Below are 21,856 nucleotides of genomic sequence, written 5' to 3'. Positions count from 1 at the left end.
TGTTAATTGAATGCTACTGATGGTAAATCAGTAGCTTTCCACTCATTAGCATGAGTGTGTGTGTCTGTGTGTCCATGTTTGTTTGGCGACTTGTCCATAGCTTTTATCTATCATGGTGATGGTGTCCTGTCAACACAAGGCTGCAGGGAAACATAACACAGATCAAAAAAACAATGGCCCTGCTCAAAACAAAAATAAGCACCACCAATAGATGTGTAATGGTGTACAATAGTAGCCTTACGTTCCCCAGTAATATTTACTGTTGCAATTTACTTTCTTAGTTTCAGTTCTGACCAGTTCGCTTTAACCTTTATCACCAAATATATTCTTAAAATGACATTGAATTTTATTCTTATTACAAGCTTTTGTTGTTTGTGTTCAGTTAACGCTGGCTCCACGTCGTCGAGCATCTTTCACCTCATACAACCAAAAGCCATAGCTGTCACTAATTACCAACATGACTGAGTATAAAAAGAACAGAGAGCCTCAGTCATTTAGAAGTAAAAGTAAATATGATAACAACAAAATTATGCAAATAGTTTAATTTGTAATTACAGTACATCCATTTATCCAAACCACTATGTATAATATCTTTTTTTAACCCACCCCAATACTTTATCTTGTGCCAACTTTACTGGTTCATCCATAACTGCTTAGTTATGTATTCCTGCTCTATAATGAAAGTCCCACTGCTGACACTTAAGCTATGTCAATTACCAGCTGTCTTTACCTGTGAAATAGCAGGGTCCTATGTACATTTATATATGGCTGTCAAGAAGAAAGGCACACAGACATGCGGCCGCCCATATGATTGCAAAGGTGGACAGATGTTCACTTTGGTAGTACATTCAGATAAGAATCGCTATGTCTTTGTCGCACTGAGCCAGACAGCAGACGAGAGCAGAGATGAAAACATGATTGAAGATAGCTAGTAGGTGGTAAAAAGAACTTCTCCTTCAGCTGAACTCACCAGACACAGACACATGTAAAAACATGTGTATGCATGCATTTTACAAAGCAATAGATGGTAGGTAGGTTAGTATAGTATATATAACTTCCAGAGCAGATGATGAAGTTGAAGTTACCCCCCCACCTCTCAAAGGTTTTACAGTGACAACTTTCCAGTGACTGGGCTTTAATTTTTTTATCTTCACCTGCCATTTGAACTGGCTAGACAGACACATTCTAAGACTGTGTTGTGTTTACATTCTATATATGTATGCATAAAGTACGTGTATTATATATACATTTTATCCTTTGTTTGTGTCTCTCTCTTTTTAACATGCCTGTAACTTCAAAGTAACTAAGACAGTGTGTGCGGAGCAGTGTGACGGCCGTTGCTTTGGTCCCTTTGTTAGTGACTGCTGCCACCGTGAGTGTGCAGGTGGCTGTTATGGCCCAAAGGACACAGACTGCTTTGTAAGTGAACACACACACACATACACACACTTTACATCATTACGGTGTGACAAAAGAGGTTAAAGTGATCATTTTCCTGGTGATATTACCATGTCAATATGGTTACGCAGATAACATTTTGTGTTAACACTTTGTTTTACGTTTCTCTTCTTCTTCTTCTTTTTTTTGGTTTCTTAAGTCTGACACATTTTACTTGTGACTTTTTCCTTCCTTCAATTTCAGGTACCTCTTAAAATGGATTTCACTCAGTTTTTAAATGCCACTTGTATGGCAAATATCATTTGATGACATTTAATTCTCTTTTCTTCCTGACATGAGTGTCATTGTTAAATATAGACTTCACCGGGAACTCTTCATTCTGACTTTTTGCCATGTGCTTTATCACTTTTATCTGTGCTTGTTTGCATGTTAAACTTGTTTCTGAGGCTGTGAGTCCATGGCTAATCGAGCTCTTCTTCCTGGCTTTGGAAAAGCAAGTTCTGTATCATAATTTTTTATTCTTCTGTTCTCTTCACAATCATCATAAAATTGAGAAAATGGCAAAGTAAATTCTTGATTGAATCCTGGCAAATTCAAAGTCTTTAGACACAAGAATTTATTTCTATATTATTATCATAGATAACATTAAATGTGTACAAGTATATGTTTTTTAGGGTCTGTAAACACATATAGAATAAGTACATGTCTTAGTACAGGGATATTCAATTAAAATTTAAGGAGGTCCAGTCAGAGAAAATTTCCTCAAGCAAACATCCAGAAAATCAAGTTCCACATGCATTATAATTACGTAGCTTAACAGTTGTACCAGTGTGTGCATATAGTCAACCTCTGGGTGTAAAGTAAAACAAAGTATAATTAAATTCATCAGTATTTCAATCATATTTGTTATTAATTTTTACAATGGACTGGCAGGTACTGCAATAATAAAATAATAATGAAGTCGAGGTGAAAAGCATTTCAGTGTGTGTTAACACAATGCTAAATAGGAAAGACATCAGTAATGAGCTTAGAGAAGAAATTGTTGCTGCCCAATCTGGAAACGGACAACTCCATCAGCCTACAGTGACAAAAATTGTTCATTCAAGTAGGAAACACTTAAGAAAGTTATTCATCTTCCCAAGGTCAAATACTCAGAGAAACTACCAAAAGTCCAAGAGTTACATCTCAGACTCTACAGGCCTCAGTTAGCATGTTACATGTTAAAATTCCCATTGCTACGGGCCATTCAGTCCTTATACGAACATTGCAAGAGCTTGGTCCGCATAGCTGGCAATAAGTCGGACTCGTTCCCGGTGGGTGATGGGCTCCGCCAGGGCTGCTCTTTGTCACCGATTCTGTTCATAATTTTTATGGACAGAATTTCTAGGTGTAGCCAAGTGGCGGAAGGCTTTCACTTCGGTGGTCTCAGGATCTCATCTCTGCTTTTCGCAGATGATGTGGTCCTGTTGGCTTCATCAGGTGATGGGCTCCAGCTCGCCTTGGAACGGTTCGCAGCCGAGTGTGAAGCGGTGGGAATGAGAATCAGCACCTCCAAAACTGAGGCTATGGTCCTCGGCCGGGAAAAGGGTGGAGTGCCCACTCCGGGTCAGGGACGAGACCCTGCCCCAAGTGGAGGAGTTTAAGTATCTCAGGGTCTTGTTCACGAGTGATGGGAGAAGGGATTGGGAGACAGACAGATTGGTGCAGCGACTGCAGTGATGCGGATGCTGGCCCGGTCTGTTGTGGTGAAGAGAGAGCTGAGTGTACAAGCGAAGCTCTCAATTTACCGGTTGATCTACGCCCCTACCCTCACCTATGGTCACGAGCTGTGGGTAGTGACCGAAAAAAACGAGATCGCGAATACAAGCGGCAGAAATGGGTTTCCTCCGAAGGGTGGCTGGTCTCTCCCTTAGACATAGGGTGAGAAGTTCGGCCAAGTTCGGGAGTAGAGCCATTGCTCCTCCACATCGAAATGAGCCAGCTGAGGTGGTTCAGGCATCTGACAAGGATGCCCCCCTGGGCGCCTCCTGGGTTGGTTTTCCGGGCATGTCCCACCGGGTGGAGGCCCCGGGGCAGACCCAGGACACGCTGGAGAGATTATATCTTTCGGCTGGCCTGAGAACACCTTGGCGTTCCCCCGGATAAGGTGGAGGAGGTGGCTGGGGAGAGGGAGGTCTGGGCTTCTCTGCTTGGCTTTGACCTGGCCCCGGATAAGCAGAAGAAAATGGATGGATGTTAAAGTTCAGGACAGTACAATTGCATAACTAAAAATGACTGAACAAGTATAGGTTGTTTGGAAAGATGCCAGGAGAAAGCCTTTTCTCTTTAAAAAGAACAATGCTGTATAGCTTGGGTGGGCAAATTTGTATCTTAACAAACCTTAACAAACAAGACTTTTGGTCATTTTGGGACACACAAGATTAAAGTTGCAATGTGTGGCCATAGTGACACATTTGCGACTGTGGCTCAGGGGTTGGGAAACACATCTGTAACCGGAAGGTCGCCGGTTCAGTCCCCGGGCTCTCTGTCCTGGTCGTTGTGTCCTTGGGCAAGACACTTTACCCTACCGCCTACTGGTGATGGCCAGAGGGGCCGATGGTGCGATATGGCAGCCTCGCTTCTGTCAGTCTGCCCCAGGGCAGCTGTGGCTACAACCTCCACCAGTGTGTGAATGCGAGAGTGAATGAATAGTGGTATTGTAAAGCGCTTTGGGTGCCTTGAAAAGCGCTATTTAAATCCAACCCATTATTATTATTGCCAAATACAAAACACAGGATGTTATAAACACCCCATACCAACTATTAAACACGTTGGTAGACGGGTGAGGATTCAGGTTTGTTTTGTAGCCATAGAATCTGGCCACTTTGGAGTTATTAGGTTAACCTGAACTCTTCTGTATTGTTAAGTCATATGTCAAGTTGTCTGCGTCGTGGCTACAGCTTAGTCCAAATTGGGTCGTACAACAAGACTGTGATGGGAAGTACAGCAAATCTAAAAACTAATAGTTGGAAAAGAAAACGATCAAGGTATTCCAATGGCCCAGTCAAAGTCCAGAGTTCAACCAGACTAAAATTCTGTAGTTTAACTTTTTTTAAAAGAATCAAGCAAAATACGATTTCTGTATCTACTTTTTTCCACTCCGGCTTGATTTTTCTTAGTAAAATTAAACTGATTGTAATATCATTGGGTGCATGCTGATAGTCTCCATCTCCACCTTTCAGTAATATCACTACTGGACATTGAAAGGAAATTGCAATACAAACCTGGGGTCAGGCTGGCAGCAGTTATGAATAAACGTGAAACCACATTTTGGCCACACAATCAAAAGTAACCTAATCTGTGACTGTGTACGGATCATGTAAATATACTACTACCACTACAAGTACTAGTACTATTACTACAACTACTACTGCTGATAATACTTATGTGGATGTTTGCAGGCCTGCACCAACTTTAATGACAGTGGGGCATGTGTGACCCAGTGCCCTCAGCCATTTGTCTATAACCCTACCACCTTCCAGCTGGAGCATAACCCTAGGGCAAAGTACACCTATGGAGCTTTCTGCGTCAAGAAGTGTCCACGTAAGTCTGACCACCTGGACAAACACAAACATACATACATACACACACAGACAAACACACCCCCACACACAAACATGGATACTCCACATACATGCATACTGCTTTAAACATTAATCTTAAGTCATAACCTCTACATAGCTACACTTTAAGTACTAATTTAATGGGACAGTTTCAGTTCACTGTGGATAATTACACCTGCATCCATGTGCAATCCATCAGCTGATTTCCTTGGTCTTCGAGACCCACAAGCAGGAGGAATGGACAGTAGCAATGCCTGTTATGTTCTTTATAACCCTCATTTGCATTGGACTGGAAGATAAATGCAGCTGCTTCTTGAATTGCATTTACTCCTTAGGTTTCTCATAACTTTCTCATTACTGCTGGTAGATCATTTTTAGGGCAAATACTAGCAACATAAATATAGCTTGTCTCTTTCCTAAAATAGTCTTTATGTGTGTGTGAGCGTGACTATGTCTGTGAGGATGAATTTGACTTTTACAGTTTTGTAAAAGTGACATTTTGCAAAGGACTTTTATTTTAATTTCAGCAAATGGCTGTTTAAGAGTAAAACTTGTATAAAGTTTTGTGTTAGGAGTAGAAAAAGTCAAGTTACATCATTAAGTTTTAAAGTTTAGGTCAGAATAAGAGGCATGGGATGTATTTGTTAGGCTGGGTTCTCACATTTGTATGTCCAATTGACATAACTGCCATTGTACGTATAAGTTGGCAGTCCAGGATGTACATAGCCTCTCACCCTGTGAAAGCTGGTTTAAGTTCCAGCATCCCCACGACCCTAAATTAGATAAGTGGTTAAGAAGATGGATGGATGGCTGACTTGCTACGCTGTTACACTTCTTGGGGGTACATAAATGGTCAATGGTCGTTCCAACATGTCATCTTGACAAGCAGTCTTGTTTGCAAAGCCAGTACAGGTGACGGGGAAGTAGAGGCCTGCGTCTGCACTAGCAGCATAGCTCTTCTCACTCCTGTGTATAATGTTTAGTCATTTTATTCATAAATTATTCTTTGGCCACTGCTAACCACAAGCTAATCACTCACCACACCCACAACTAATTGTGGACACCCCATGCTGTTCAAAACATCACTGAAAAGGCCAACCAGCAGGGAGGGAAGAGGAGCTCTGCGCTTCGAGGCATTGTTACTTTTAAACAGACACAGGATAGAGAATAATATAAACATTTAACTGTTTACTGTTATGAAAGTATGCAGCTTTTTTATTTTGGTAGTTTTTCACATAAATCCTATGCAAAATAAGTAAATAAATAACCAAATAAATAAATAAAAATAATGGTGAGGCAAAGTCACTTTCAAAGTCACTTTCAGCACTTTTTTTATGTGATTGCCTACACTCCACTGCCACTTATTGTTCTGTATGTTCCAGTGTGACAAACAGCAGCCATCTGTATTTGACATTTACAATGAATTGTTTTCCAGATAACTTTGTGGTAGACCACAGCTCCTGTGTGAGAGCATGCCCCAGTAACAAGATGGAGGTGGAGGAGAATCGCATTAAGATGTGCATCCCTTGTACTGACATCTGTCCAAAAGGTAAAATTCAAACATATAGTTGCAGCAGATAATTACTGAATGTTTGTCTCCATCGATTTAGCTATTTTATTATTAACACTATATAGTTGTATGTATGCACTGTTGTCAGTTTCACTATTGGGTTTATTTTGGCAAATGCAGGAAAAGTACATGTTGTCCTGATTGCATCAAACCCCTAATCTACCTCGTATTTTGCATGTTTGCACCATTGAATTAATTGATGCAATTTTTTTCTCTTCACGGTTTCACTGTGTTTCTTTCAGCATGTGATGGGATAGGCACAGCAAGCCTACAGACTGCTCAGACAGTGGACTCCAACAACATTGACAAGTTTGTCAACTGCACCAAAATCAATGGCAACCTGGTGTTCCTCATTACTGGAATCAAAGGGTGAGAGCTGAGAAGATTCAGCTTAGCGGAATGACTGAAGACAGTGTGGGAGAAAAAAAATCTGCCTAAATATAAAATGGCTTTTCCCATTCCATTCAGCCTTTCTGTATTCAGCTGAGCGAGCACTGAGCATTCACAGTGGATTGTTGAAAAAGAGCCCACAGGTAGTGCACACTCCACTGAAGTTGGAAGTAACTAAAAGTAAAAATCGCAGCTGCTAGTCCATTGTGACCATTTTAGCCTTCAACTAGACTAAGTGTGCACCTGTTGGTCTCATAGCATAGATGGTGTGTTTAATTTGGGTCACCTGGCATACAGATTGGGGGATTGATTCAATTATTAATTAAGATAGATGATACTCTTCAGCTAGCACACAAGTGAACATCCATGATGGACACATTTAGAGCATGTGTGCTTAACAGATGTTAGTTTAGAGTGGCTAAGTGTGACCTCTCTGTGCAAAGATCTCTCCGGGGCTGTGTCAGCTTCTCCACCGCTGTACCTGCTGACTGCTTCCTTCCTTTTATTCTCCATTCTCAGTCTCCTTTATTGAGTTGTTCTCTCAATAATCAGAAACTTTGTTTTTGACTCAAAATTGCAATTTGAAATAAAACTGATTATAATACTTGTGAAAATATGGTATTTTAAATACCATCGAGCTATTAACAGTGTGATACAGATTGAATCAAACTGTTAATTGGATGGATTAATCTGAATAATGTTAGTGGTTAGTTATGTCTGCATGGATATACAGTACTATTTGTTTGCATTCATTCATATCTATTTAATATAGTTCACTTAAAATATCCCAATCAGGTATTCTCAGTACACATACATGATTTACCTCTTCAGCTGGTAAATGTAGCAAACTTTTCTTACCTGTAAGTAAGAAAATTTCCTGTAAGTATCGCATTTTTCTTGTACATGTACAATGACAATAAAGGACTATTTTATTCTATTCTAAGTAGGTATATCCTTTACACATACAGATGGAAATACTAAAACACATTCTTTTTTTCTTTTACTTGATTTGTTTTTGTCATTCTGATCTCTCTTTTTATTCACAGGGATGTCTATCATAACATTGAAGCGTTGGACCCGGAAAAACTCAACGTGTTCCGCACCGTTCGGGAAATTACAGGTAAGTGTATAAGTTGCACTGCATTGGTCTTATACGTGTATGTATTTAAAGAAAGAACAAATGCTTACTCTTACTGTCATCTCTTTTCTTGAACAGGAAAGTTTCACATCAATGCTTATAAATACTTCCATGTATCAGCATATGTGTATTTCTTCAAGTCCTCCCCTCCTCTTGAGAATGTCCAAACCAAGGACAGGCCTTGCAGAATAAGATGAATATCATATGAGTCTTTCAGTCTCCTCTTTCTCTCTACTGCTTCTCCCTCAGGGAGTCCCTAGCCTTGAGTCCCACAGCCCCAGCTCTCCCTTCACGCACCATGAAGAAAAGAGCCAGAACATGCGGTGCACATCGTTAATCCCCCAGCTCTCCATGCCACCTCCACTTTTTAGCTGCGTGTACACTGTCATCCTTCCAGCCCCAAAATTTGACAATGCCATCAGAAGAACACATCATATCTCTGATGTCATATTTTCAAAAGCAATAGGAAAATATTCTCGTAAAATATCAGTGCTGCTATTTAGCCATGAATGACAAAAGCAGATGTCTTATTAAACGGTGCATCCCTTTCATCTGAACACCACTTATTTATTTAGGATTACATCAGTTATATTTTTTTTTAAAAGAAAAGAAAGTTGTGAAGTATGATTTACTTTCTACATAACCTGTAGCACTTATAATAATAAATATTGTTATACCTAATGGCAGTTACTCTTAAAAGCTAATATGGGGGGTAATAAACATACACAATCAAGTGCCAGCATACATGTAGTAGTAATAGCAGTTTTCCTACTTGTTCACAATCCAAATCATGTTTTTGAGCTGCGACCACCATCTGTCTATATAATCTAAATGTGATAAACCACTCTGATAGAAAAAGAGTTGTATTGTTGCAGTTCAAAAGCAAACTTACAAGGAAAGATTTAGAAATGAAATGCTGCAGACAAAATAGCATTTTTATTATTGCGCTTTCCTTAATGGAAACTGACAACTGATGTCAGTTACAACTAATATTTAAGCCTGCTCAAAGGGAAAAAAGGAAGGATTATAGTGAGTTAGGAAAGCAAGTTAAACTAGCGCAGCTGTTTTTCATTTGATAGAGTGAATTATCCATTAACACCATTGGGGCCATTTTGATACCCGCTCCTCGACATGCTGAAGTGTCTTCAGGCAAGACGCTGCACTCGGTTGATTGAAACCTTTGCATCTGAACTCTTTGTATCTGCTAAGGTATATAAATCTCTGTATAAGTCCAGTTGTTTACTCTTTAAACTGACTTAGATATATTCCAAAACTTGACTTCGAAGTCATTTTGTTTTCTTGCTTTTCCTCTCTGATGGTTAGTGATGACAGTTTGAAAGCAGGTGATGAAGCATAAACCAGCAGCCATGTGGTCAGACACGTGTGTCATCTCAGCTTGTCATTTCTCTGAGCTGGCAGAAGAACGTGACTTTTTACAAAAGCAGGCAACCTGCATCCATGACCCCAAGGTCACAGCTAGCGTTGCTCTGGCTTTCAAATGAGCTCTGTAGTAGGACAGCTTTCATCATCCACACCAGCACACGCATCTTTCTGTCTCAAATCAAATTCTGATCCATTATGTTTTTGTCTTTTCGGTGGCTTCTTACCAGGTCAGGATTTACCCAAAGTGTGGGTGTAGCTAGCACGATTCAGCATAAGTGGGTTTCTCGGTGTTGTGACTCAGAATGTAATCACTACAACTTAAGCGCTCTTAACCTTTGCTTATGAGCTCATGGCCTTCTTGTCCAAGTGGTTCCACATTTTAATTCACTATGCACATTGGTGTGCTGCTGATGTGGCTCCCAGCAGAGCATACACTCCTGATAAGTGATCTTTCCATGTGCATGAAAATTCACATGAAAACACAAAAAAATACAAGCGTTGCATAATGTTGCACACAAAATTTTTGTTGACTTGCTTTTTGGCATTGATCTTTCTATCTAGTGAGGTTCCACAATCTGTCTGAAAGGATCAGGCCTACACTTAAGGGATGGCTGTAGCTCAGGTGGCAGAGCAGGTCAGCCACTAATCAGAAGGCCGGTGGTTCGATCCCAGGCTGCCTCCTGGCTGCATGCCAAATATCCTTGGGCAAGATACTAGCCCCATGTTTGCCTACTGGTGGTCCGAGGGCCTGGTGGCGCCAGTGTCCGGCAGCCTCGCCTCTGTCAGTGCGCCCCAGTGCAGCTGTGGCTACAATGTAGTTTGCCATCACCAGTGTGTGAATGGGTGAATGACTGAATGTAGTGTAGTGCTTTGGGGTCCTTAGGGACTGAGTAAAGCGCTATACAAATGCAGGCCATTTACACTTTTCCCCTATGAAGGGCCTCATGGACCGCTCCTATGTGATTGTTGATAGTGATGCAAATGCACATTAAGGCATCTAGCACAACTTAGAAACAAATTAGCTACAAAGACTTAAATCAGTTCAGTTAATTTCAGTTATTATTAATGCCAATCAGCAACAACAGTTACCTCAAGGAAGTTGAACCTCTGAATTGATAACTTGCTGTAATCTATTCTTATTGCTCTTCACTGGAAGATCTATTATGAAGTTTGCCTGAAGTGTAAATGTGAAGTGTGTAGAGACCTGCAGGATATTTAATGTGTATATAGTTAGATTGTTCCAAAAATGCATTGTGACCATTTACTCTGCACAGACTTTAGGAAGCATGTACAATACAATACAATACTGGTGTATTTTTACATATGATACACAAACTATATAGACTTAGACCTTTTATTGTCATTGTACAGTTGCTTGCACAATGAAATTATGTAACAATTTCTATGTAACAATTTATATACATATACAGACTGCATCACATGTCTTCGTTGCTGTATTCGTATGTAGCAGGGCACTGAACAGTCATTCTAGCTACCTTTCCAGTCACCTTTAGAATTGTACTACTTTTTTTGTAGCTTAGCAGCTCAGTGCTCGCCATGTTTATTAGCATTATTGTCTCTTTTACTACACCGTGAAAGTTACTATTACTTGGCAGTACAATAACACAATTGCGGAAACCTACTCTTTCTAGAGTGTCTCTCTGCTTGGACAAAGACTGTTTGTTTATATATTTTAACCTTTCTTATCAACAATCTTCACCCACTTTCTGATGATAGCAAATACAGATAGCAAACGTTCGCTGCTATCACATCCCTACATTGGAACAGACAGGAAAGATTTCAACAGGCAGTAGACTGCTATTGTAAGTAGAGAACACCCAAAGCCCTCTGAAATAGCACCGTGCCAGAACAGCGAGGTGCCTCAGCACTGCAGGTTTTGTCATTAAGACAATTAGTGTTGACAAGTACAGCGCTAACGATTCTATAGAACTGCTGCCTCTGGGCTAAGAGGCACTCACAGCATCATAAACTGCACATCATGAGAATCAAGATGGACAAATACCAAAAGTGCAATTACCTTTTACAAACCGCAATTCCCCAGCAATATATTTGACATTCTGTACGAATACCTCATAATGGTTTATATAATGGAAAAAATTCCTCTTTTATCCTAATGACTGCCATTATGCTCTCATTAAAGGTTCACTTTAAAAAAAAAAAAGGGCTATATGTGTAAATGACATAAAATGTTAAAATGTTTTTTCCATTTTGGGAAGTTGCATCTTTTTGGATGCAACTGCAATAAAAAATCATGCATGATTCCTCACCTGTTTTGGACATTTCCCAACCAAGCATTAGTAATAAGCATGTATTGAGACCCCGTCACTACTCAGACTGGATGCACTTTGTCTTTTGTCATCAAGCCAAGCGTGGCATTGTGTTGCCACAAGCTCTACTTACCTTTCTCTGCCATTCCTCCCTTCCCCGACCAACAAAATTATGCATCCTGTGGGAAGAACTCACACTGTCTAGCATAATAGAGTCTGATACTGTTTATTGACTGGAGTATTGCATGTTTAGCTTTTAAAACATGCCATTATATTTGTCTAGACTTTCCTTCCACCTCCTTCTCCTCCCCTCTTACCTCTGCTCTTCTACCCACTGTGGATTTTTCTTTGGTCTCGTAGCCTCTGTTGTTTGTCCTCTGGTGTTGGCTTGGGGATTGTAGTCCCCTACTGTTTTTTCTAATAAATATTTCATATTTCTGAATCTATTATTAAAAATCCTAAATGAGCCATGGCCATTTTCTCAGCTTTTGATTTTATCTCCTAAATTATTTAACAGTTGACAGGGAAATAAAGGAAATGCAAAAATATTGATAAGTCAGACTTGTTATAGCTGGCACCAAACTCCTCTGTGGCATTGCTGTGCCAGACATTTATCTGGCTTAGAAGTGCTTGGCTGATTTCAGATGAGGCTCAGGTGGTGCGGTTGCATTGTTGTGTTTCTGGAATGTTGCTAATTCTAGAGAGAGGCCGGTTCTCTCTGCTCATTTTCTTCTTGTCACTGTAGAAATGGACAGTGTGGTAGACAGGTGATTCTGGTCTGTCAGTACTCATGTGGATTTATAACCTATGTTCATCCCTGTCTTCATTTAGGTTTTCTAAACATTCAGTCATGGCCTGACAACATGACAGACTTGGGTGTTTTCTCCAACCTGGCTACTATTGGGGGAAGAGCATTGTACAGGTACCTGAGTGCATAATACCTTCACAAATTCTTTTTCTTTCTTTCTTTTGTATTTTGTTTTTTGATTGTTGGGAATAGTTTATGCCAAGTTGTTTCACAAATGTCTCAATCAGAGCTCAGTTCTTCTAAATCAATGGCAAGCAGGAAAATTTGTGGTTTTAGATTTATTTTTAGCTAATTGTAGCGAACAATCTCTGAAGCCACAGCTCACTGGAAAACTGAAATGAAGGAATGAAAGACGGAGCCGATAACAGTAAATTTAGAGTATTTCATTGTGCTGTGTTTTTATTATTATTACTTCTTATAATTAATTTCTATTCTCTTTTTTATGTTAAGCACTTTGAGTTAAGTTTGATTATTTCCTGTTCTATACAAATAAAGTTTATTATTATCAGTAGACTCATTTCTATTTCTTTTTGCTATTGGTATGGAGGGGCTGTACACATATTGTATGTATATGAACACATAGATAATATTTACACTACACAGCTTATCTCACAGATGTAAATTCGCATGCATTGTTGCAAACTGCTGTGGTTTAAAGAAGATCGGAAAGACGAGGTTACAGTCGCAATCAAACGTCTCTACCTCTGGTTATATATTTAAACCATTTTAATGCAAACTGAAAGTGGATCTGGTTTTGTTGGATAGCCTTATCTGGATAAGTGCTATGCATGTTAATGTGTGAAGTGTAATTTTTTTTGTTACTGCTGAAGAATGCTGTACTTAAAACGTGACTTTCTAAAGACAGCTTAATTATTTAACCTAAATTATAGCACTTAATTATTCATCATTTAGATTTTTTTTTCTTAATTTGGAAAACATGCAATAAAAATGTAGCAGGATTTGGATGTAATCAAAGCGAGTGTCTGCTGGTAAAGTGTAGACTGTGAGATTCAGTGTGTTTTTGTGTGTGTGTGTGTCCCTAGGCGTGCGTGTGAGAGTGTGTGCATGTGCACTGCACCTGCCTGCAGATGGAAACAGCAGGCTGCAGTACAAATTATAGCCTGCCACCCACCCCTGCCCCGTGCTTGATCCTGCATACTCTCTGTCTATCTGATGGTTCTGACACCCACTGGCATCCTGTCATTTTTAAACCATGCAAGTGGGACATATCAGGATAGCTGGGGGTAGGAAGAAAAAAGAGAGAGAGCCTAGCAGACAGAATGATTAAAACACATGTTCTAAGTTGCATTGTTGCAACATAGGACAATGTGATCTCATAAAAACACAGTGTATTCTTCTTGAAATTATGATTCAGTGATAGAATTAATGTTGACTAATGAGATCACAGTTGAGATGACTGGTAGACCGACCGCTATGATGTTTAAACAGCATTTCTACCAAACCTGTGAAATGATTCCATCTTCTCTCTTCCCTTTCTTTTCCTCTTTTGTCCCTGCGCCACATCATTTCTTCTCCTCCTGCTCCTCTGACCTTCTTTCCTTTGCTGTCGGCTCCGTCTTCCTCTCACCTCCACCTATTCTTACCTCTCAGTGGGATCTCTCTGCTGGTGTTGAAGCAGCCGGGGATCACATCACTTCAGCTTCAGTCTCTGAGAGAGATCAGTGCTGGGAATGTCCACATTGCAGAGAACAGCCAGCTTTGCTACTATAACACCGTCAATTGGACAAGACTGTTCCGTACTACAAACCAAAAGGTTCTTATTCGCAACAACCGAAGTCCACAGGAATGCTGTAAGTTGATGCCACAATCATTCTAAACATCTAAATATTAAATATTTGGTCAACTTTGCACTAAAAAAATGACCATATCTCATGAGTTGCTCTACCAAAACAAAAATAAATGATCAAAAATGATCAACAACCTTCACCTTGCTTTGCATGATATCAGAGGCTATTTAGATTGTATATGTACTTCTAAAGAGCTATAACAGCAAAAGAAGAAAATAGTCATCTGAACAGAAATAAAACTTCTGCAGATTTTCAACAATGCCATTCTTGGCATATACTCGAAAGATGGCGCGGCCACGTCCAGGTGCCTTCCTTACCGCTCCGCTCCGACTATCCACTTTTCTTGTTTTTTACTTATTTTTTGCTCTGGTTTAGGCCACATTTCACTGTGTGTTATACTTGTATAACTGTGACAAATAAAGAACCTTGAACCCTATTTACTTTTTCTTTTTTTACCGATCTAATGAATTTGATGTACTGCAATATATTTTACCACTGTTCTATAGGTCCCTCTTCCACTTACAACACAACTCAAAGCGCATTGACACTTTTAAAGAAAACTTTAAGTTAAAATTTTTAGTTCTTTGCCCACAGCAACACCTTTCTACCAAGTTTCATGGTAGTTGGTTTGCTCTTTTTGTCACCTCCTAGTATTTGTGAAAAAAAAGCTACAGAAAATATACCAGTTGCTATATTGTGCTGCACTGTATGATACAATTATTTAGTTGCAAATTTGCTAAATATCCAATATAAACTTTTAAAAAACTAAAAAAGGTAAATTATGTTTGTATGTCCACAAAAAATAAGTAGCAAACCTGTCCAGTCATAGTTTAACGACTTATGTTAAAACATTATATATGTATGCATTTGTTAGTGAAATCTACCACAAGAGCAGATCTTTGTGCTGCAGCTTTTGAACAGCTATGAAAACAAAGACATTGTCTGAAAATTATGTTTTAACCTCTGATTCTGGATATCCTCTGGTAGCAGGACATATTTGAGTCATTATAATGTGCTAAATGACCTCTGTGTTGTACAACCGTGATACATTTGCATATTTTAGCTGTTAATTTAACACTCACTGTCTAGCCTCAGGCACCATCAAGAGTACGCTTTTTTTTTCTCAAACATGTTCATATTTAAAACAGGTTGTACACTAAAGAAAGGAACGAATCTACTCAACATTTCTTGTAGTATAGATTTAAAAGAAGTTTGAATTGTCGAACTAACAAGAAACCAACAGACAAAATTCTGCTTTCTAAGTTATCACCCAGCCTTCATAACAAAGGCATTTGTTTTAAAGGAGCTATTGTAGTGGCCATTCATAGTAAGGTTTTGAGGCTTGTCTGTCTTATGAATGGTACCCATTATCTCACTAGCTTCTGAAGGACACTAAAAACAATAATTCAATAATTAAACAAATTAACATCAGGGTCATTCCGAGAGTGCAAGGTTTAGAAAAATGAAATTAGGCAAATAACTGATGTGGTGAGATAAAGATTGCATTTCTAAAAATGGAAGAGCTTTATTATATCACTGCCACAAGTGTTAAGACATTATTCATTTATGTATAATGTTCATTAATGAGCCAGTATTTGCATTATTGAGTTGGCCCCTTTTCACTGTTCATGTGCTCCTTTCCCCTTGGCACTTCCTTACTGTTGAACACACACACACAGACAGATACACACACACACACACACACACACACACGCACACACACTTTAGAGTCTTTGAAGACTTTGGGTTAGTTTCAAGAGTCACATACTTGACATGGTTCTGCATGTGTGCATCAGAGTGCGCGTGTTTGTGTGTCTAAAGTTGACTGAGCCTCATGGGGCTAGAAAAGGGCAGCTATCACACTGTTACAGTGCAGCAAAGAGTATTCTTGTGAATATGCATGCGGTTGTAGCGATTTAAGTAGTTGCTGAAACCTGAAACTAAGACATCTAGTTTTCATAGTAGTTGGAATAGAGATCTAGTGTGTACTAGCATGTAAAACAAGTAATACATTCATGCTATATGGTATTAAAACACAGTTATGATGGCTTTTTAACCATAATTTTTCTTTGAATTTGTTTACTTTTTACATATTACATTTCGGCATAGCCTCATCGATAAGATATCAATAATAACCCAGGATTGTATGGAAATGTAACATATATATATATATATATATAGAAGCAAATGGGACAGTTTTCAGTTAATATTTTTCAGACTGTATTAATTATTTTATACATATTTAGCATCAAAAGTTTATCTCACCTCATTGTGACACAGTTAAATGAAATATCCCTGGTTTGTTTCTGCACTATTTTACATGCGCGTACAGTAAAGAAAGAAAACAGCAAAGCAGAAATGTTGTGGTTCTTGTGTAAATATGATTTTCATTGTGCTCACTGAATTTGCATATTTTATAATACTTTAAGAGGCTGTCAGTAGCACCAGCGCTTTTTATGCAAGTCAAAATACTGTGAAAGGGGCACACATATGAATCAGTGTAATTTTCCCCACAGCTCTGATTTTCTCACAGCAAAATTTGGATAAAAAGCTGCAGGAAATACTCCCATTGATGGAAACAAATGTACTCTGATGATGTTAGAAATGTAGTTACTTCACTGAGAGAAGTCACTGGTTGCCATTGTAATAATGCTCTATTAACAAAATGTAAAATAGTACAATTATAGATCCGTTTGGTTACCTCAGTGGAACACATACATGTTGTTTGAGAAAATAGTCAACACAGAGTCTCTCATATTGGCTCATTATTTAATTACACTATTAACTAAACAGTAAATGGCCTTTTTTAAAATACAGAACTATTTTTTTCACCTATGTTGCATGTGAAAAGGATCCCTCCTCCGGCTCCCCCTCTACTCTCTTTAACCTTTTCACAGACTGCCCCTGAAATGTTAATACAGAAAAGAGAGGTCCCCAAAACTGGAGGCACTAATTCCAGTCTAGTTCCAGCTAAATCTCTCCCGTCAGTCGTGCTAATCAGCACTGTTCAGGGACAGGTTTTTTAATCTTTATTTATTTCTTCTGATGTTTTCTTTCTTTCTTTTCTCTGCCCTTATAATAATTGTAATCATAGCCTGAACTTTTGTCTTCTTTCAGTCTCAAAAATGCTCCTGCCAGGGCTTTTGTTAGTCAGCCATGTCAGAAACATCTGAAGTTAAGATATGTTTTTGATCTTGTTGTATAGTTAAAAAGCCATGCAACCACCACTTCCCCTTGTTTATATCTTGCACCAATCATTCTTCCTTTTCCTCATTTATTTCTGCCTGGTCAGTTTACCTATGAGGCTAGAAGCATGAAAGAAGTGGTTTTGTCTCTTGCGAAAGACTTTCATCCGCTTTTCTTTATGTATCTGCATCTTTTTGTCTGAATTTTTATTTTTATTTGGAATAAAGCTGTGGCTATGACACTATGGCATAGTCATTGGCTTGCATGTAGCCAGGTTCCCAAAAACAGCAGGGGACCCTTTTGCAACCATGTTCTGTAACCACTGGCTATCGAGAAAAGAAGAGAAGAGAAAGAGAAAACCTACAAGGGGGGAAATCACGTCAGATGCAGGCGGGATGATAAAAGTTCACAGTGTATCTGTAGCGCCGTCACCGCGTTACTTCAACACTCATTTTGTCACTGTAATGTTCTGAAATGTAGCAACCTCTGTACAACTGAGTGCTAGAGGGGGACAAGAGAGAGACAGAAAGAGATAAGAGATCCAGGCCATTATAGAGCAGATGTAATGGCCTGAGTCAGTCGGTGCTATATGAAAAACATTGAGGCAGAAACACAGAACAGATTGTTCACTACGAATAAAATGAGAGAAAGGGGCATTTTCTTTACATGACTGAGTGCAGCAAAGTTTAACATTTGTATCTTTGTATCACAGGTGGTTTTTAGTATTGCTTTACATGGCTATCCAAACAACACTTGTTTGTGCTGTAAATGTCACGCTAAGCACTTTTGCACTGAAACCAGATACTATTGCTACGTAAAACAACTTCATAATATACAATCATAGTATTCAGTAGCTGTATATTTGATTGCCCTTTCAAATTGAAAGGCTTAAATCCTTAAAATGACTTTTTCTTTAATTATTTGTAAGGTTTTGTTAACTCGACTAGTCTGGCATCTGCATGTGCTTCCTGTATCTCACTCTTCATTGTTTGCACAGCAATTTTACAATGAAGCAACCCAGCCTTCTACTTTTCTAATTGCACCATATCAGTCAGTACTGTAGACACACTGAGCATGCAGGCCATTTATATTAATAGAGAACATATAGTATACACTAAAAACGAAGTGCCAACCACGTCCTCTGATGAATTGAGTTAATTAATGTGATGTTTTTAAAAAGTTTCTGGGATACATGAGAGCGTTTTTGTGGGAGGAACTAGGTCGTCTTTTAGTTCATCCTGGAGGATAATTATTCTGTCACTCTGTAGTGTACAGCGTATTGTTTGACACTTTCTTGTTTACCGCTTTATCCCAGAGCACGTGTTTCAAACGCACACCTTTTTCCTGTGTCTTGCTGCAATTACTCTTGCCATTGTTTAGGAAAGAAGTCCCCAGAAGAAGAAGAAGGAAAAAAAGCTAGCTTTTATAGGCCAAGAAAATGAACATCTGCTCTGTGGAGGCGGAGAAATTTAATGCAAAAATAAGCCTTCGCAAATTGCAAGCGCCTTAGTAAATCTAGTTCTGTGTCTTTTCATAAATAATAGGATTATTTGGCTAATTTTATACCCAGCTAATTTGGGGGAATTTAGGGTTTATTCATTGCGTCTGACACTGAGTCATCAAAGCTCAGCTGCATGCTACATGAGTATAATCCTTTGCCTTCTTTGTTTATATGTGTATTAAGCAGCCAAGGAGCACATGGTGTGTGACCCACTGTGTTCAGATGCTGGATGTTGGGGTCCCGGCCCAGACCAATGCCTGTCCTGTCGATATTTCAGTCGTGGACGAACGTGTGTAGAATCCTGCAATCTCTATGAGGGGTGAGTCCTGAATATGCTTGCACATATATATTCAGATATAGTGCTGATAAGAAGATGGAGGTGGGTGGATGGTTTGTGGCTGAGTTTAATTGTTGCTACTGGACTGACTCAGAGAAAGCAGATGTGGCATTGTTCGTATATACAGAAGTTTATATGTTGTCCTCGAAAACCTGCTTGACAACAACAACAACAACAACAAACAGACAAACAAACAAAAAAATATATAAGGAAAGCAGTGTCTGCTATATTATGTCAGCTTATGTAAGTAAAATAAATATTCAGCTTTTTTATTATAACAAGTAACAGTAAAGCAGACAAAATACGACCAAACAAGTTACATTGTTACAGCTAGGCCAGCATCAGCATGACAACACTGATAAAAAAGTCTTTTATAATCAGTGACACTTGTGACAAAACACGGTTTGTATGCTTCTCCCTTAGACTTTGCTTGATCAGGATGCGTTTACCACCAAAGTTTACTTAATTTTGTTAAGGTGCCAAACACATCTTTCTGCTGTTGTAGTCTATAAAAGTCCCCACAAATGCTTAGTTAATGATTACTCTTCAGCTTCTTGACAGTAAAATGGGCTAGAACACCACAGAAACACAGTGACTCTCTGGGAATTTTCATAAGTTAGGCAAAAAGAACAGCATCAATAGCCCTTTTTATTCTTAAGTGTGTTCGAGCCCCTAAGAGCCATAACTCTCTTAGATTGTGCCAAAACAGACACGCTGTATGGTAAATGGGTCATATGAGTGCCACATCAAAACGTTGATCTAACATCAGAATGCTCTCATGAGTGTCATGTACAGTCCTTTACTCATACCGTTGTAGCAACAGATAATGATTGTCATGTCACCAACGTGAAGCTTTTGAAGTGACGGGCATCTGTGTGGCAAAATGTAGCTACTTAAAAAAGTAAAGGAAATATATTACCCTGTAACTGCCAACAGGGAATTTATTTAACTTGAACATATTTATGAACAAAATAAAACATGCTCACAACAACTAGGTGAGAAAAATTTGTTTCGTTTTGTTCACTGCCCTCTGAGGTGTCTTTTATTTTCTTGGTTCATTATCTTCCAAGAAAAGCTTTTAAAGATGGCCCCAAACACGCAGATTAAACAGCATGACAAGCAGTTTATTTTGTATTTTATCAGTTCTTAAAGAAACCGAGTTTCTTTAAGAACAAAGTTTTTTTTCAATAGATTTTTGTCCAGATTATATTTCTGAGCAAGAGGATATAATTGCATGTTCCAGGGATAGTTTATTACCTTATTCAACAGGAGGCCAGTCCGTAGGCGCACGTGACATCTGCTGGCAAAATCATCTGAGAATATAGCTCGGCTTTAATGCTACTGAAGTCAGCAATGGCTGGAGCATGCTGCATGCCTCTAAATATACGATTAATCAAATGCATCAGCAACTACCGAATGATCTTATAAATACTATGAATAAATGCAGTTTTAATTTGAGTTATTGATTTTTTATGCTTTTTTTCATTAGTCTTATTTAATGAAATACATTGTGACATTAAAACAGTCCTCTATTTTTAAGACCTGCTACGCCATCTGCTCATCAAAACTTTACCTGAACAGCCCGTGGCGCTTTCATTTTCGAGTTAAGCAGTACTGTTCTGTTTACTGGGGATGATATTAAGAGCCAGGGGGTGAAAAGAACAATTTAAAATGTGGTGCTAATTTTTAGTTTAAAAGGCACCCCTGCAGAGTGTCATAACAATAGAGGTCCCCTGACTTTAAAAGAATATATCTTGATGCTATCTACCTCCTAATGAAAGATCTGCTCCCCCAGGGAGTTTTATTAATGAAATTTTAGATGTTTTTACCCTGCAGAACAGCTGGGATGATGCTTTTAAGTTCTGTCCCAACTTGATCAGAAAAGTTTGGTGGCCACATTGGAGAGGACAGAGGAGGACGAGGAGGTGTTGCTCGGGCAGGGGGGCTAGGCGTGTCACTGCGTGTCACAGTCACTGCTTGCGCACGGGGCCACGCCCTGCCTACCTGTCCACCTGCACGTCAGCGTCACCTACACCGGCACATTCACCAAACCCAATAATTCTGTGAATGCAGTCCAAACCCTTTGCCATATCCGCACAAGCACAGCGCTTTCCGTAGTTCCCGTATTTTATGTAAACACTGGTGGCCCTTTTATTTTTATCTGAACAGCATGTATCAGTCCAATCAAATGGCCTTTTGTGGTTTAAGTGCATGTTGTTGCAATTTTCTTGGGTTCTTGTGGCTCAGGAGACATCTACCGATCGGTTCAATCACCGCTCCAGCATCCTTGGGCCAGATACTGTTTTGCTCCTGATGCATTCATCGGAGTTGTTAGATAGCAATCACTTATACAGGGAGTGCAGAATTATTAGGCAAGTTGTATTTTTGAGGAATAATTTTATTATTGAACAACAACCATGTTCTCAATGAACCCAAAAAACTCATTA

At 39.1% G+C, this 21,856-nt stretch overlaps 1 protein-coding gene across 1 annotated transcript in view; it reads left to right on the top strand.

The window, feature by feature from the left end:
- The window catches only part of erbb4b (erb-b2 receptor tyrosine kinase 4b), a 107,378-nt gene that overhangs the window by 11,296 nt on the left and 74,226 nt on the right, over positions 1 to 21,856 (top strand). The window contains exons 4-11 of the mRNA XM_005723629.2: positions 1,301 to 1,419; positions 4,839 to 4,980; positions 6,436 to 6,549; positions 6,813 to 6,939; positions 8,007 to 8,080; positions 12,601 to 12,691; positions 14,189 to 14,388; positions 19,259 to 19,391. Of these exons, the coding sequence (XP_005723686.1) occupies positions 1,301 to 1,419; positions 4,839 to 4,980; positions 6,436 to 6,549; positions 6,813 to 6,939; positions 8,007 to 8,080; positions 12,601 to 12,691; positions 14,189 to 14,388; positions 19,259 to 19,391 (1,000 nt within the window). The remainder of the gene's footprint in view (positions 1 to 1,300; positions 1,420 to 4,838; positions 4,981 to 6,435; positions 6,550 to 6,812; positions 6,940 to 8,006; positions 8,081 to 12,600; positions 12,692 to 14,188; positions 14,389 to 19,258; positions 19,392 to 21,856) is intronic.

This window comes from Pundamilia nyererei, unplaced genomic scaffold, assembly GCF_000239375.1.
Source record: "Pundamilia nyererei isolate P.nyererei 1_Seehausen unplaced genomic scaffold, PunNye1.0 scaffold00009, whole genome shotgun sequence".
Classification (NCBI taxonomy): Eukaryota; Metazoa; Chordata; class Actinopteri; order Cichliformes; family Cichlidae; genus Pundamilia; species Pundamilia nyererei.
The sequence above is the reverse complement of the archived record's forward strand: the minus strand, read 5'-3'. Positions and strand labels throughout refer to the sequence as shown.